The sequence below is a fragment of the Dermacentor silvarum genome, chromosome 3, assembly GCF_013339745.2.
Source record: "Dermacentor silvarum isolate Dsil-2018 chromosome 3, BIME_Dsil_1.4, whole genome shotgun sequence".
NCBI lineage: Eukaryota > Metazoa > Arthropoda > Arachnida > Ixodida > Ixodidae > Dermacentor > Dermacentor silvarum.
The window spans coordinates 218,593,386-218,610,280 of NC_051156.1; the positions used below are offsets into that span (position 1 = coordinate 218,593,386).

The 16,895-nt window shown below is 47.8% G+C and overlaps 1 protein-coding gene across 1 annotated transcript in view; it reads right to left on the reverse strand.

Annotated features, from left to right (window-relative positions):
• LOC119446677 (uncharacterized) overlaps window positions 1-16,340 on the reverse strand; it is a 274,791-nt gene extending 258,451 nt beyond the window's left edge. The window contains 1 exon segment of the mRNA XM_037711171.2: window positions 15,813-16,340. Within this exon segment, the coding sequence (XP_037567099.2) occupies window positions 15,813-15,903 (91 nt within the window). The 5' untranslated portion in view covers window positions 15,904-16,340.
• Window positions 16,341-16,895: the final 555 nt, after the last annotated feature.

Below are 16,895 nucleotides of genomic sequence, written 5' to 3' on the forward strand. Positions count from 1 at the left end.
GACTTGGATTTAAGTATACCGCTTCTCAGTTCAGTATCACTCTGTTAGCTATAATTGGGGCCAGAACCAACAACATTGTTTCAATATTGTTATATTCTGCCTGCTCTCACAGTTGCCCGGGCTCGCTATAGCTGTACATCTCGTACGTTATCGGTCAGTGGTTAGGCGACGGCTTACCACTGACCGACGAGAGTTCTTGTTCCCCGCCACGCGCGGGCACGCCTGCCAACTCAGGCATTCGTTCAGCCCAATAAACCCGATGAAATTGGAACGAGTAATATAAGCGCAGTTGCAGGTCAGTCAGCCAGGCAAACGGCGCACAAAGCGAAGAAGGTCGCGCCGTTTAGATGCAGGGACACTTGGCTTCGGGGCCAGACACGGTGCATTTGGCCAGAAGCCCGTAGCAGTGCGGCCGCTGAGGCGGCAGTTGCAGTCGTCGCCGCCCTGAATACCAATTCCAGGTGGAGCGACGAATTGGTGCTCGTGCGTGATCGCCGCGCCCAGGGAGGGAGAGCAAATGCACGACGAACATTGTTTTCTTTACCTCGAGCGGGTGTCGTGGTCAGACTGCTTAAACGCGCCTTCCAAGCTCAAGGCAGGTGAGCCCGGCTATATACCCTCCTCCCAGGCTTCGCACGAAGGGCGCAGCTAGTAGCCCAACCAGGAAAAGCAAAGGCTTATATACCTCTGCACATGCTCGCGCACGAGAAAAGAGGCCGCACGCGGCTAATCGCGAGTTGTTCACGTATTGTGTACCTCTGTTTCTTGTTTCTTCACTGAGCATATTAGTCTGATCGAGGATGCGTATTCCTGGACAACGCGCATGCCACATTTGCCTTATTTTGTTCTGCTGAAAGCCAATTCTCGCTTCTCAGATCCCCTTAATTATCCACACTGTAACGTCGTCTGTATGTGCGTTGTGGACAAGCACCTGCATAAGGCTGAATTTTTTAAAATTTATATTCTAGATAGTTGGGAAGAGTTGTAAACTGCTTGGTGTTCTCCCTATGACAAGGTGGCAGTCCGAGCAACATTGGCCGTCGTATATTGAGAGAAGAACTCTTGATGTATTCTCATGTTGTGTGGCCTCGGTCAATACTGAGCAGCACATTACATGAAAGAGAAACGTTGGTGCCCGCTACAGAACCCAGTCACATCGAACGTCAACCTCTCCTGTGGTACTACATTGTTTTGAGAGAATACGTGTATAGCACCGTGGTCACAGCTAAGGACCATTTAATGCAGGCGTCAAGTTACCGTACTAATATGCACCAAGAAATTGGCAACCATTACTTTCGCTTCACGCACGGGATCACTAATGACCATATTACCAGTGCTGCGACTAATAAGCCATTGGCAACTTTCCTGCCATGAAATCGTCCCGATATACGCTTTTCCCCGCCTAAAGGCTAATAAAGCGCGTGCAGGATAGATGTACTCCCCCTCCCTCGCCCTTGCCTGCATAACACTACCAGTATAAACGTATAACTGCGCCAGAAAACTACGTCACGCTGATTAGGCCGTGGAATGAAACAGTTTATCTTTCTTTCAGCTAGAAAGAGAAGAAAACGAAGAATATATAAAAAGAAAATGGAATAATGTCAATCGCGACCAAAATAAAAAAATACATGCAATCAAAAAGAGCACTAAAGCTGAAGTCAGTTTAAGTGACGGGCGACCCACAATACGAGTACACCGGCAACGCACGCGCTGGGGGGTAAGGTTAGCGCAAATCCTTCTACAACGCTAATCGCCCGCGCCCATTTGAAACCGCTTGAATATTCTCGACTGCACTGCCACGTTCTGAGCGTACAATCGTGGAGCCTGACGACCCTCCCCCCACCGGACGTCCGTTTGATAAAACGGTAGTACTATACGCAAAGACAAGAGAGAATATCAGCGCAGGAGGCGAATAAAGGAAACGAAATGCAGGGTACGTTTCACTCGGGCCAAATGACAGGCCGACCTCGCGTCGTGAAGGTGGCAGCGCTCGTTTGGCCAGGCGCGAAGTGCAGCATCGCCGGATAGAGTGGGAAACCGTCGCTGTAGGGCGAGAACGAGGGGAGAGGGGGAGCTCGTCTGCATACAGCCGCGCTAACCGATCGCCCCGAGCAGCAAAGCCGCCCGAATCAATCAAGGCGCGCTCCTCGGCGCCAACGCTGTGCAAATCTCGCCAGCCGACGGGGATAAGCGTCACAGCTGCCGCCGCCGTTGGAGAAGCAATGGAAAATGGCGAGGCGAAATTTGAGCCCAATTTTCGTTTCCTCCGCAATCGGTGATCGCGACCGTGGGTACGTCGCGCCCGGCTAGATCCGAAGAACGAATGGCCTCTGAGGATCGGTCGACTATAGGAGGAGACAGAGATATATTTATTTAAGCATGCACGGGTTGAATTCGTTGCGCGGATCGCGCTTAACGCAAGTCGTTTTATGTCCTTTACAACGAGGTGACAGCTTTTCAGCAGTATATAAAAAAATGAAATAGGCAACGAGAAGATGTGTGGCGGTCGTTATGTTTCTTACAGCTGCGCACTTCGTATACTGTCTAGGATAGAACTCTACCTGTCCGGAATGGAAGGTTTGAACTCATTGAGCTCTTGGTGTATACACGCGAAATTCAAAGAACTCGGGTCATGAACATGAAACATTGACCGCCATCATATAAGATTAACAAATCTTGCGCGTAAATGAACATTGTTCCATTCGTCAAATTTTTCTAATTATAGGGTTTTACGTGCCAAAACCACCATCTAATTATGAGGCACGCCGTAGTAGGGGACTCCGGATTAATTTTGACCAACTTGGGTTCTTTAACGTGCACCTAAATCTAAGCACACGGGTGTTTTTCTGCATTTCGCCCCCATCGAAATGCAGCCGCCGTGGCCGGGGTTCGATCCCGCGATCTCATGCTCAGCAGCCAAACACCATAACCCCTGAGCAACCACGGCGGGTTCATTCGTCAAAATGTCCGCTGCGATCGTTTCTTTCTAATTCTTTTGGCTGCTGACTTAATTCAGGCATAGGTGGAACCTGCATTGTGCTTGTGCTTTATTCTAACATACTATAAATCAGTCACATTCAATGCTTATCGTGTTTTCTTTCTAGTATGACCCTATATGATGACGACATATAAGATTTCACAGAACAAAGCTTCAGTAGTCTCGTCATGTAATCAAGTGAAGCTGCGTTGGATACTTGTACATGTCTGTATTTTAGCAAAACACTAAGGCGACAAACATGCAAGTGATGCACATAAAGCCACTGCGGTTGCGCTATATTGCAAGTCACGAAATATCTTCCTCGAATGCGTGCAAAGCTGCTTCTAAGTCCATTCGACTGTGAAACTTGCACTTAAGGAGCAGATGAAGGTTTATCGCAGGTTCTCGTAGGCTTATAGCCTCAACATGAAATGGCCGGTGGACCATGTTTTATTATGTTATACATGAGTTGCTGTGGAGAGATTGAGGTAAGGAGTGCCTCGATCGAGTCGAATAATCGTAATAACCTCTATTTATCATTCGATCATCATCTCATATCTTGCATATCAAGTTCAAAATATCAAGTGTATTGTATGTCAAGTTCTCGATTCGAATAGCAAATTCAGTTCTAAGCAAAATTATTGGGTTCTTACTCGTGATTTCAAATATTCGCGCACCCTTGTTTGTTGGTTCACGGCCGTTTAACGTCCTTCAAAGCAACACTCTGGCTCTGGGAGATGCCGTAGGGGAGGACTACGGAATAATTTTGACCAGCTGGGGCCACTTTACCTGTGCATCAATTCTAGTGCACGAAAGCTCTTGCATTTCGCCGCGGTCGAGAATCGAACCCGCGACATTGTGCTCAGCAGCAGAACGCCATAGCCACAGAGCCATCGAGTCGGGTCCCTTGTTTGCAAAAGAACCCTGCACTTCTCGAAGGCTACTGGACTGCACGAACGCTTGTGACAGCGGACATTCCTCTGCGAATGACTGACTCTTTATTGTTTTTCTTCTCTCTCCTTCTTATCTATTCTTTCCATTTCCCCCTCCCCAAGTGTAGAGTAGCCAACCGGGCTCGTCCTTGGTTAACCTCCCTACCTTTCCCTCTACGTTTCTCTCTCTCTCCTCTTGCGCAACCGTCAGTTTTCACAACGCCTGCAAAACTGGCGCACTAAAAGGGTGATAACAAAACAGGAGGACAGGGAGCCAGCACAGTTTTGAAAATAGAAATTCGTAATTAAGAGAGAGAGAGAGAGAGAGAGAGAGAGAGAGTTGAAGTTACAGAGCACGTATATACCATGTATACGTGACCCGGAGGATGCCGCCAAACATGAGTCCAAAATCGACCGGTGTGCTTAAATATTGAAACGCCGTGTTTCTTCACCTTGTGCACCCACTATAGTTGTGGGTGAGATTGCCCAGGATTTCTGTCCTTGACCGTGACAATTTTCCCTAACCACTCCGTGCCATAGCCAAGCACTCACTTTACCACACTGATCTCACTTTTTTAGGAAGAATGATTGATAGCTTTGCTTGCTTGATCAGCCATTTCAAGATGACTTAGTCATTCGTAAGACAACCTTCCAACGACAGATGCCAAACAGAAAGCGAATACCGAAGGTGAGGTTGCAGGGAAGAAGTACAGGTACAGATGTGCGCAAGTTCATGACATAAAACGTCAAGCCTTCTTGCAGCTCGCTTTCTTCAAAAGTCTATGGCTGCTTCGTGTCCTCGTCAAGTAGCTACTGTACGGTCGAGTTACCGTACAAACGCTACTCGAGCTCCAACTCCACCGATCGTCAGCACATGCAGAGGACAGTAAAGGCATTCTTGTGATCTTTAAAAACGACTGGCTTGTTTGAGCGGCCTTTGACTGCGCATTCCCTTCTTTCTATTTCACTGTTCCTCTTCCTCAGAGTATGGGGTAGACAACCAGACGCCTTTTTGGTTAACATCTCCGGCTTCGCTTTTTCTTTTCCCTCTTACTTTAGTCGAGCAGCTTCATCTGCATGAGTAGTGCCGACGTCGCAAGCCGGCCGTAATGAGGCAGCCTCATAAGTAATTGATATCGCGTTCCCATCTCGGTAGCGGTAGAACTGTCCGATAGTAAAGCGTCTATCTATTCAGCTTGATTTATTACTACCAGACAGCACTTTCAAGCTTTTAGTATTGATCAGCCTAAATGATGTTGCGGTCGGCACCGCGACTTAGGTAGCCATCGATGCCGCATGATGAGATGACCACTTCAATTGTCGAAGATTCTGCACCCCCCCCCCCCCCCCCCATAAAGTTTGCGCAACCACACATAACTTAACCAACCCTAAAAAAGTGGTTGCGTAAGAACTCGTATCCCATGGTTACAAGTTTTTACTCAGTGCGCATGTCGAATACTACAAAACCTCCTAAGTGCGTTTTTTTTTTTTTTTTGACATCTTCTTTTGGCGAGAGAGAGCTTCAGCTGATCCGTACACGATAATCACGAAGAGCTTCGGGCGTGGCTCCTAGCGCGTGTGTGGGCCATTAGTGATTTCATTAAAGGGACGAAACATATCTGATAATCTCACCGATGACGTCGTTTGGCCTGAAGTATAGGATCACTTTGTCGAAGCCAATAAGTGTGCGTGCCGCGTTCTGTAATTGTTGGTGCAGCAGAAGCAGCGCGTCGTTGTTCGGATGCAGGCGTGTTGATGGAAAAGTTGAGCTTGAAATAACGTGCATTTTCGAATAGCGATAAAAAAAACTAGCTGCCAAAGAGTTTTTTTTTTCTTTCTTAACTGGTTATGATGGCATAAAACCATTAGGCAGACTTCGTAACCTTAACTTCCGCCCCTTTGCAAGAGGTGAAATGCTGGAGATACTGACAGTTGATAGCGGTAGCGACTGTGCGCCGCAATGCAAGTGAGGGCTGCACACAGCTGCACATGCATTGCCTGAACGGTTTTCAACGCTGTGAGCGTCCGTGTCAGGCCACCCTAATCCCAGAAGCCAAGTGGCCAGCACGTGATCCTAGCCCTGCGCATCCCCCCACCCACCCCCCTTCCACAAGAAGAAGCGAATCTGTTTAAAAGAGGCGTTTCAGCTATAGTGGTAGCACATAAACACGTATTAAGCCTGTCGTAAACGCTAGCAGACACGTTACTAGTGGTGATTACGAAACTATAACTACTTTCTGAGAGAGAGAGAGAGAGAGAGAGAGAGACAGAAAATCACAAAATGAAAGGCAGGGAGCTAGGTTAACCAGGACTGAGCCCGGTCGGCTACCTTACACTGAGGGAACGGAAAAGTGGAGGGAAAGATTAGGAGAAGAAGAGAAAGTCCACCGTGGATATCGCCGACGTGGTAATAGTTTTCTGCTCTAACATGCCTGATATTTTCAGTTTGATTATGGGCGTCTGCAACGACTTGGGTTCACACGTCGCGCCCCTGATTTTAGTATCACCATACTGCATGCCACGCTTTCTTGCTCTGAGAAGCGTTATCAGACGACTTAAAACAATAGTCCCTCACATACACGCCAATCTCGCTCTGGGTTTTGACAGCGTGAAGCTAAATCTTAAAATTTCCATCCTAATATTTAGGTGGCTCTGACCACTTGTCGCTCTGGTCTCTTTAACTGCATGCTAACACTAGCATTGAAATAACTGCAAAAAAAAAAAAAAAAAACTATCATTGTACTGTGCATTTATTTGCTCAAAATGCTCAAGTGCCCTATAATTTCGCACAAAATCAAGGCTCGCGAACTCTTAACGTTTTATAACATATGTACTAATCACGTGTTGTTAAGGCGAAATACAATGCATGCAATCGAACGTTGTAACATGCCCTTAACTGGCAGTGAGGGCGACCCGCGAAAGCGCCGGGGTGATCTTTGCACAGATAAAATATCGTACGTTTTACACGCACTTTACAGCAGCCGCCCCCCCCCCCCCCCCGTCACTCTATCTCCCCTAAACTATAATAACTTTACCTTTAGAGAGAGAGAGAGAGAGAGAGAGAGAGAAAAGAATAACTCCCTTTTTCAATTTCACATTTAGGTGGTGTTTTAACGTATACGGCAGATACAACTCTTCCATGCAGACAGTAGTCCAATAAGTGCGCACATGGAATGATTCACCGGTTGCGGGGAAACTTTTTAAGTTCGTTGGTTGGTTGGTGCCAAGTGAAACTGTATAACCCACTAAACGAAGTATGCCAATAATATGGTGGTAGATGGGGTCAAAGTGATTTGGGCGAGTTGGTTATGCATTGAGAAATGGTTCTTGCGCTAGATGACACGAACGAAGAAAAAAAGACAGCGGAGGGGGGGGGGGGGGGGGGGTACAGGACACACGAAGCGCTTCGTGTGTCCTGTGTATCCCCCCTTTCTTTGTCCGCGTCTTCTAGCGCAAAAACCATTTCGCGGTAGATAGGGCGTGGATAGGGCGGCATGGAGAAGTATCGTATTTTTTCGCGTATAACCCGCACGGAAAATTTAAAAAAGTTGGCGGTAAAGTTGGGGTCCGGGTTATACGCGAATTTTGGAGGTGTGGCTTCACGGCAGCGCTGCCGTGTAGCCACACCTCGAGGCAAAGTTCTCCGCCATTTAGTTTCGGTATCTCCTATGGAATACTACCCTCTCTCAAACACTGCGTGTTGAAGATCCCTTCTCTCTCCATCATGGTCGTCCATTCCCCTCCTTTTTACAGGTCGGCATTTTGCGTATACCGAATAATGCACGCGGCGCCGGCGAACTCGTACGTCACCCGTTCCCGCGGCGCTCCCTCGGTTCACGCGAAGCGCTTCGCAATAGGGCTGATAGCCGAATCGCCGTTGCCCATGCGAGTGCTGCTCCGGCCGCACTGTCATCCTCTGTCGCGTGAATGCTAGCGGCGCCTGCGAAGTGATCCGATTTGCGTCAGATGTCACGTGACTGATTTGTCCGCGATGGCGCCCGTCGTGTGAATCCAGCTTTATCAGCATCGCCGAAGGGGGGGGACAGAGTTGCTGGCCCATGATACGATGATGTGGACGAGTCGTGCATCCGTGAATGGACTGTTTTTGCAAAGATTTGAGCGTTGTTGCATGCAGGGTTATACGTAGGGTTATACGCGCGGATATCTTTTTTTTCTTTCCCGGCTGTTGTAATTGGGGGTGCGGGTTATATGCGGAAAAATACGGTAAGTTAGAATTAGTCTTCCATGCTGCAGTTCATGAAATATCCAAATGATCTGCTGCGAAACCACTTGCCTTCTGGATTTGCAAACTTGTGCACAAGGTGTCATGTGCGCGTGGGGCGAATATAAAGAAGAGGAAAATGTGATGCACTACCCTTTAACGAGGCTGTCACACAGTGTTGTTGCAAGATATTCCGCGAGAGAAGGAATATCATTAGGCATCTAGTATTAAATAATTAATTAGGATTGACTATAGCAGCTTTTGGTTTCATTAGGTTCGACAAGAAAGGAAATTAAAATGTTGTATAATGTCGAGCCAAATTGTCAAGGCGTTCATGGTGGCTTATATCTTGTTTATCAATATAAAATTCTGAAGGAATGTACACAAATTCTTCTATAAAGTGGGTGTTTCTATTCCGTCTTAAGAAGAACAAAATAAGCGAGAAATTGAATTTCATTTGGCGTAAGTATGCCTATAATTGGTCTAAATAAAACCATAAAGCGCTGTGGAGGCCAGGTCTGCCATCACCTAATCACAGGCCAAATTCACAACGTTTAGTAACTTGATCATCGCATCGCTTGCTGCCATGATTGAACAGCGAACTGGTAATGGCCAATGACGGGTCGAATTCTTGCATTAGAGCAGCTTCGTGAATTCCGTCCATGATCAGTTAACGCGAGCCATATTTTTGGCATCGCTTCACGACCTTGGAGACAGTGGGGCTCGCGCTTCACGATGTCAAGGTGCTAACTCTCGAATTTGTGCAGTTGCAAACCATGCTCTGACGTGTACGCATCCGGCCATCACCATGGTACGACTGGGCCTGCGTAGTTGCAATTACACTCCCGAGTTTGCACATCTGGTCATGGTCATTATACTCCTGATTCTGCTCAGACGCAATCCTGACCCCGAGTACGCGAGTCTATAGTTACAATGAGGCATCTGGGCCTGCCCATCTGGTTGTTTTCATGGTTTTCTTGAGTTCAAGGAGTCGCAATGGTGGTCCTCATTCTTTGCGTCACTGTCATAATTCCCTTGAGCCTGCGCATATATAATCATGGCCCTGAATCTACGCCTCTGGCGGTTTCCATGGTGTTCGAGAGTCTGCACATAGTTGCAGTTCTGCTCCCGAGTCTGTCCATTCGGCTGCTCTCATGGTGTTCCAGATTCGACGCAGTTGCAAGCACTGGTGCTCCTGAATCTCCGCACTTGAAATGGTGCTCGTTAGTCTGCGCATTTCACCGTTTTCAATGCACTTCTAGTAGTTGTATAGTTGCAACAATACTGCTAATCCTGCACTCCTGGCGTTCCTCTTGACTCTGCGTCCTCCCGCTGTCATGGCTACCCTGTACACTTCCAATGATGTCTACACATCTTGCCGATCTCGTAGCGATATTGAGTAGGCGCACTTGTAATTACCGACGGCGATAATGATTTTGCATTTCTGGACATTTTCATAAAGCTCCCTGAACCTCTGCAGTTGCAGTCACGCAAAGTTCGCGCAAGCATCCGCGGTCCACTGGTCCTCAGTAATCATCAGCAATTTTACTAGACTAAATCAGAGAACAGTACACGCTTTGAAATTTAGATTTTTTTTATGAAACTGTGGCACTATACCTTGTTTGACGTCACATGGCTATCTACTAAATGAAACTTTCTAGTCATATAAGAAGTGTTGATTAGTGACCATCACTGCGTTCTTTACTACCTGAGAGATAACGCAGTTAGACGCGCGTGAGTCATTGTTGTGTTTTCACATGGAATTCTTCTTCTTTCTTCATCATGCACGTCATCTGCATATAGTATGCTTCGCGACTAACTGTGATTTCGCATAACTGATTTACATATGGAGTAGCTTTTTAGACAAACGGCCAGACAAACCTCTCCAGTTTTCAGAGAAGCTGTCTTTCCCCATAATGACCCGTGTTAATTGAGCAACCCATTTAAAATGAATTAATGACTGAATCAGCTCTTATTTTTCATCGCGCATCTCCTCCATACTTGTGAATTTTCTCCATAAGTTGACAAACAACGAGAGCTATTGATTGTATACACGAGTGTCGTCCAGAGGTATAGAGAATCTCCGACATCGCAACCAGGTCAGATCATGCGCTGAAGTATAGACGCCTTGACGAACTAACGCTAACGCTCCATTCTATACCGTCAGTGTTTTATGCGCCCCTGTCACGAAGCGTGTCAGTGAGAGCGTCAAAACGAGCAGCCCCTGCACAAAGCGACAGGTGCGGTGCGCGCAACCGGGAGTCGTGCGGGCGCCGGACTCCGTACGCGGCCACTGTGTGCGGACTGCGCTGCCCATAGCTTAACGCATGCACACGGAGCCGACTCTCGATGTGTCAGCGCAAGATGGAACGGCTCACGAAAAGTGCATAATCCCGTCAGCACCGGCGTCTTCCAGCTGGACAGCTATATTATAAAGGTGCGTCGGCGAGCAGCAAATCACGCGCTTCGATTGTCCCCACTCTCTCGTAGTTCGCCGTGAACCGTCCGCGTCTCTCTTATCGTGGGCCATGAATATAGCGGCGCATTTTTTTCATTGTGCTAAGAGAGCAATCGCGCAATATTATGAAAGGAGGCAAACTGAAGCAGACAGCTACTGCCTCCAAACTCGAGCTTGCAAGAGGGGCCGGATCTGCGAAGCTTCTCTTATTGTTATATGTATTTTTTTTTTTTTTTGAAGAGCCGTTTGTCACTGGCCAGCGTTTTCTATGCTCGATATTCCAATTAAATGGCGTCCGGTTTTATGAACGCCTCTGCTGTGAGAACTTTCGTGTAAGAGTAGTCAACAGAAACTATATCGTCTAAAGCGTGCCCTAAGAGGTATTAAAGGGAGCCGCAGGGGAGGTATAAAGCAACCCCCCCCCCCCCTCCCCTCCTCTTCTCAGTGGTCTTGAACGTAACTTAAATACTGGGCGTCCGAAAAGGAACTGCGTAGTGCCAATGATTGTCTTAAACTTTGAAGTTTTACTTGCGGCAGTGCAGTCATCACTGCACAGGTGATGCTGAAAATGTAGACCACCGCCTTGAAGACATCGTCTGCACACGACAATGCATTTTTTTGAACACTCGGTGGAGCACTGGTGCAGTTATCTGTGCAATGCGCTCGGCAATGACGGTCTGTAGCTCCTGCAATGTGTATGTGAGGATTGTTCTCGAACATCCGTCCTTTGAGCGTACCCCGGAAAAGTTACCAGGCGAACTACACGTCTCGCGCTATCACATCGCACGTGAAATTACGATATCATTCAAAACTATGTGTATATTTTTGTTTGCTTCCTCACTGCACAGTTAGCTACCGGACACCCAGTATAAGTCCACGAGAATTCCCAATGTGGCCTGTTTGGTATGACATCATAATGTAGTCGAGTAGCTGAAACAGGAACACTGATACAGGACACATAGACAGGGCACTAACTTCTAAGAACTTCGTTGGAAGCTAACGTCGTGTATTTTGCGTCTTCTTGCGTCGTTATTCCAGCTTACGCTACAATTATTTATACACGTGGAACGTGGATCCTTGTGATCAATAGCAGAACGCCATATCCTTTGCTCATCCAGATCCAGGGCCCTTGCCAACTAGCTAGAGATAGGTTAGAATCGTTAAAACGTCAAGTTCTAACGGTGGCTGAAACTTCCTCGTCATAATATTGCAGTTTTCTCGGAAAACAATTTAGTGTAGATAAAAATAATAAGCCAGAGATGAATTAAGGTAATCAAGATATGATAAGCATGATTTAGCATCGTGAGGCCGGGGACAGGATGAACAACGTCGCAGCATGCGTGCTAACAGAATGTGCGCTAGCTGCTTGTTGTAAATACCGCCGTATTTGAGAACTGTACACACTGTACACGCAATAGAACTTGTGTCGGCCGTCCGACACGCGGTGAAAAAGCGGTGGTGTTGACCGGTTAGCTCAGTGGCTAATGTAAACGTCTTAAACCACTACTACTCTGAAACTATGCGCCTGTGTACCGCTTTCTTGCTGTTTCTTTACTTGTGCTCTTCCTGAATACCTACACAAAAATAAGTGGTGGTAAATATGCATTTCTTTGTGTTACGGGATATGACCACTTTTGTCGACAGTTGCCGCCTGGAGTGGAACGGCTAAAATGGTATAAGAATGGTAGACCAAAGGCAAGCTGCCACATGCACTACATAACAATTTGACCCTCCGCGGTGGCTTAGCGGTTATGGTGGCTTAGCGGTTATAGTGGTTATGGTTATGGTTACGGTGGCTTATGTTATGGTGTTGCACTGCTAAGCACGAGGTCGCGGGATCACATCCCGGCTGCGGCGACCGCATTTCGACGGGGGCGAAATGCAAAAACGGCCGTGTCCCGTGCATCGGGGCCCATTAATGATCTCCTGATGGTCAAAATTAATCCGGAGTCCCTCACTATACGGCGTGCCTCATGCGTGCCTCATAACCGTGCTATCAGTGTACCTCATAATCTAATCGTGGTTTTGGAACGTAGAACCCCAGAATTCATTCATCCATAGCAATACGAAATAAACATAACATTTGTTTCCACGCAACGATTACTCGTACCATGAGAATTCGAAGCCGGCAAGGGCTAGATGGTTTTCCAGTTGCGCATTTTACTACCAAGCAAAGCTTTTAGGTGCGGGATAGACGTTGAGCGGCTGAGGTCCCTTGAGTGAAAATTCTGGTGTCCTCTTTCATTTTCCTCAAGGGCCTACAGGCCATGTTGTGCCACGTTATGTGCTCCTTCAGGGGTGCTGAACTGAGCTGGGTGGTGCATGCTGGGAAGGGAATCGAACAGCGCAGAAGACGATACGTATAGGTGAAGACGATAGACACAGCACTGTGTCTGTCTTTTGCACCGTTCGATTCCTTTCTAAATCTGCCACTTGATTATTCCAAAGAGGTGCCTCGTGGTGAAGCTCAGCGTATGTTGAAGACTATGGATATGTGACCGCTTTGTGGGTATAGTGTCATTTCAATGATCGGCACGTACCGCTCACTAATAAGTCAGCTGGACGACGAGCTGCATTTACCACAAGATGTTGCTCTCCGTTAGAACCAGTTGTTTTTTTTTTTTCAGATAGCGCCATGTTCATTGATTGTTACAGATTTCACGGTTTTGAGGCCAATGTTAATAGAATCAAAGGAAGACAGGAGTTGACGTGCACAGCAGCAGTCAACGTAATAAAATTGCCCGTCCTCCAGTGCAGGGTAGCCAACATGGCTGCGTACTGGTTAATCTTTGTTAAACTTACTGCCTTTCATTTACCCTCATTGCATTTCTGATCGCTCCGCATCAAATGATCTATTCAGCCATTTTGCGTATGCATCAATAATCTAAACGTTTCTCCCCTGTTAAGGAGTGACATGCTGAGGCTCAGAAAGGGTTGGGTGCTTCTTTTGTTGCATCCAGACTTTTTGCTGTCACGCTGCCAATTTTTATCGAAGAAAAATAATCGCTTGACTCGCTTGTTGGATACCCTTGTTTGAAACTGGTCAACCAGACCTTAATCAACGTATATTCACTTCTCGTACCCATACACCTTCGAGCAAACTTATTTACCTCGGGCTGATGTTAGACTCTTTACTTATTTTGAAGGTGGGGCTTCCAATCTTTCCCACGTTCAAGGCTTGCTGAATTGTACCGCACAAAGTAGAAAAATATACATATAGCACGTGGTTGTGGTGGCACTGGCAACGACAGTAGCGGCAACAGATAGCTGTGACGGCGAGCCGAACGTACTGATGAGCCTTTTTCACATGTATTTCAATTTTAAGCACACCACCTCTGTCATATAAAATTAAAGAGCATTTCGAGGCCATGCACAAGAGATTAAAAATAATGTTTCTTTTTTGTAACACGTTGTCAACAATAGGTGACATCAGAAAGTTCATGTTACGCCCAGCAAGCACTTTCACTAACAAGATATTGTTTAGTAACTTCTTAATTAGTAACGCCAGGGCACAACTCCTGCAACTACCAAGCAAACAGTCATCAAAATATATTCATTTATGCACTTACTTCCTTTATTGAATTTCGTTTCGCATTAGGCTATGGTAAAAGTGTTAATACAAGGATACCTGAGACTAAGGCACCACTTTGAAACTATAACACATATGTTCAAAAGCACACTGAGGCTCCATCTAGTTTCGTCTCGCGTAGCGTAAACGATGTTACTGCGGGGTAGTGAGGCGCCAATGTATTTCGGAGCACATTTCTGGCACGGATATTGCAAAAGTGGTGCTTGTTCAAATTTTCTGGTAACTGGAGGGTTCTTTCAGTACTGAATGGCTTTGATCCCGCGACAGCAATGCCTGTTCGAATGTTAAATTAAAAGTTGATTCCTGAACCTCTTGGTTAAGTAAGCTGATAAAGCGTATTCCAATAAGCTTGCTTACTGTCTGAACGACTAGTGCGTCTCCAAGAAATGCTTAGTGATCTTTTTCCACATCAGCTGAAATATGCTTTATACGAAGATTTCTTATAGTACAACGTTGTAGTATGTGTTGCACAAATTTATAACTACGTGTCACACTAAAATATCCCACCTTGCAAGTGCAGGTGTATCCTAAATAGAGTGGGCACTTATTTCTATTCGAAAGCAAAATATCTTTCAAATTAGTCTTCCAGCATAATGCAACGTAATACAGTATACACATGACTGCGAGTAAGGCTAACATTACTGAACAATCTGCAGAGTCGATTCGCATTAACAAGGACAGTATCAGTTCGCACACTGTTTACCGTCAGAGGTGACTAGGGGAGTCACAGTAAGACATAAAGGAGTGCCCTATCTGTACGTTAGGTTGTCATAATTTCAAGATTTCGACAGTTTAACTGATATCATCGCTCGAATGATAGCAGTAGATGTCACCGGTTTCGAGGTTACTAGCTCCTAATACACATAATAATACCATGCCTCATGACTTTGAGGTGCTTTTGCATATTGTGAGATGCCAGTACTCCGGCACAACAAGTAAACTGACTGGTTGCGTAATTTTGACCTGCGGACATGGCGGTCACCTGGCTGCGCTGCGTGAGACGCGAGACAGTATTTTTTTTTCTTTTTTTTTCCTCACGTCTGCGACGCTGCAAATGTCTATCAACAAAAGAAAGGAACATGTCTGAGCATCCCTGTATCGCGTATGGATTGCCGGAGAACAATCTCGGAGTCCATTTCCTACGTTCATTACCACGGCCGTTCGCCGACTCAGAGTTATACGGTTGCATCTCCGTTTCTCATTTCCGTGTTCTCAGCTAAAGTCGATGACCTCGAGTTGATTTGTGGTTAAGATTTGCCACTCACCTTGCATAGTAACTTGCGCGTACCCAATCTCTTTTTAGATGTTATGATGCTACAAAAATGAAGTGCTAATGTTCATGAACACGTACCACTGTAACTCAACGTATTCTCGGAAAATACCACTACGACATACGTATATTGATACGAAACAGAGTTCAGACTTTGTCTTACGCTGCCTGTAGGTGTTCGCGCTGATCAGTTGCAAAATCACAGCCATGGGTTGCAGCGCCTGCGCCTTCTACGTCCTGCTCGCCTTAGTCAACGATCGGCACGTAAACACGTGCAACAAGCGTGGATCGCGTACTTTTATGCACCACGCGATGTACTGACAAACCCAAAACATTTTGTCCGTGATCCGAACCAATGACTCACCATTGGCGGCGGCAGCTGACACGGCCGGCGATGCATGCAGAGGTGGAACGATGGGTGGCTGCAAGAACTGGAGCCAAGGATGCGTAAGCATAGCACTCGGACACACCAGGCCGGTCCGCAAAGTTCGTCGCGGCTGTCTCCGTGGGACAGTCAGCACAACCCACGATCAGTCTCACTTCCCGAGTAGCACGCGCGCACACACAGACCACCACTGCCGCCTGACACGGTTGCTCTCGAGGTGTCACATGGCTGACATGCCGTCACAGTCAAGTCAGAGCAATGACCTGGGCGACATCACTCACCGGGGAGACGCAGGAGTCGGCGACAGTTGGGATCGTGCGCACCCACGAGTTCCGGAGGATGCGGCGGCCTCGTGGTCTGCCCACACGACGGCGCAGCGCGGCGTCGACAGCGACGCGCGGCCGTGTCGCCTTCGACGTCGGGACGTGTCCTCCGATTGGCCGGCGACGACCACCACCGCCGAGGGGGCCGACAGCCAAGGAAGGGGGTGGGAGGGGGTGAGGATCACAGAAGAGAATTGGGGGTGGCGGTAGGGGGGTGCCGCCTGGGGCGTCACGTGCGGTCTTGACGTCACGCCACGCCTTCGGCGCGACGTCGGAGACGTTGTGGCGGCCGCGGAAGCGCGCGGCAGGCGGCGTGTGGGGGGCGAGGGAAGTCACGCGCTTCCCTCCTGCCGCTCTGCGGGAAAGCGACCCGGCGAGCCACGCATGCGCCTGCTGCCGCGGCGACACGGACGCCGGCGCTGCCGCCGACGCCGCCTAGCGTGGCGCCGCGCCAACTCGGTCGACAGCAGGACCGTGCTGATTGATCTCCGAAGCGGCGCTGGCCGCTTCCTTCTCGGACGCGCGGCGAGGAGCAAGCGAGCGCCACACGCCGCTGCCGCCGGGCCGGTGATGAGCGCGCCGCTTTTCTGCCTGCGGAGAGAGAAACCGAAGGGCGCATGGGGGTCGACTGTACGAGAGCGCGAAGCGCTTCGAAACGGCGCTCCTGTTGTGGCTTCTCTGCACTTGCATATCGGCTAACGAATGGACGGGGAGGGAAGAGGGGAACCCGTAACACGAG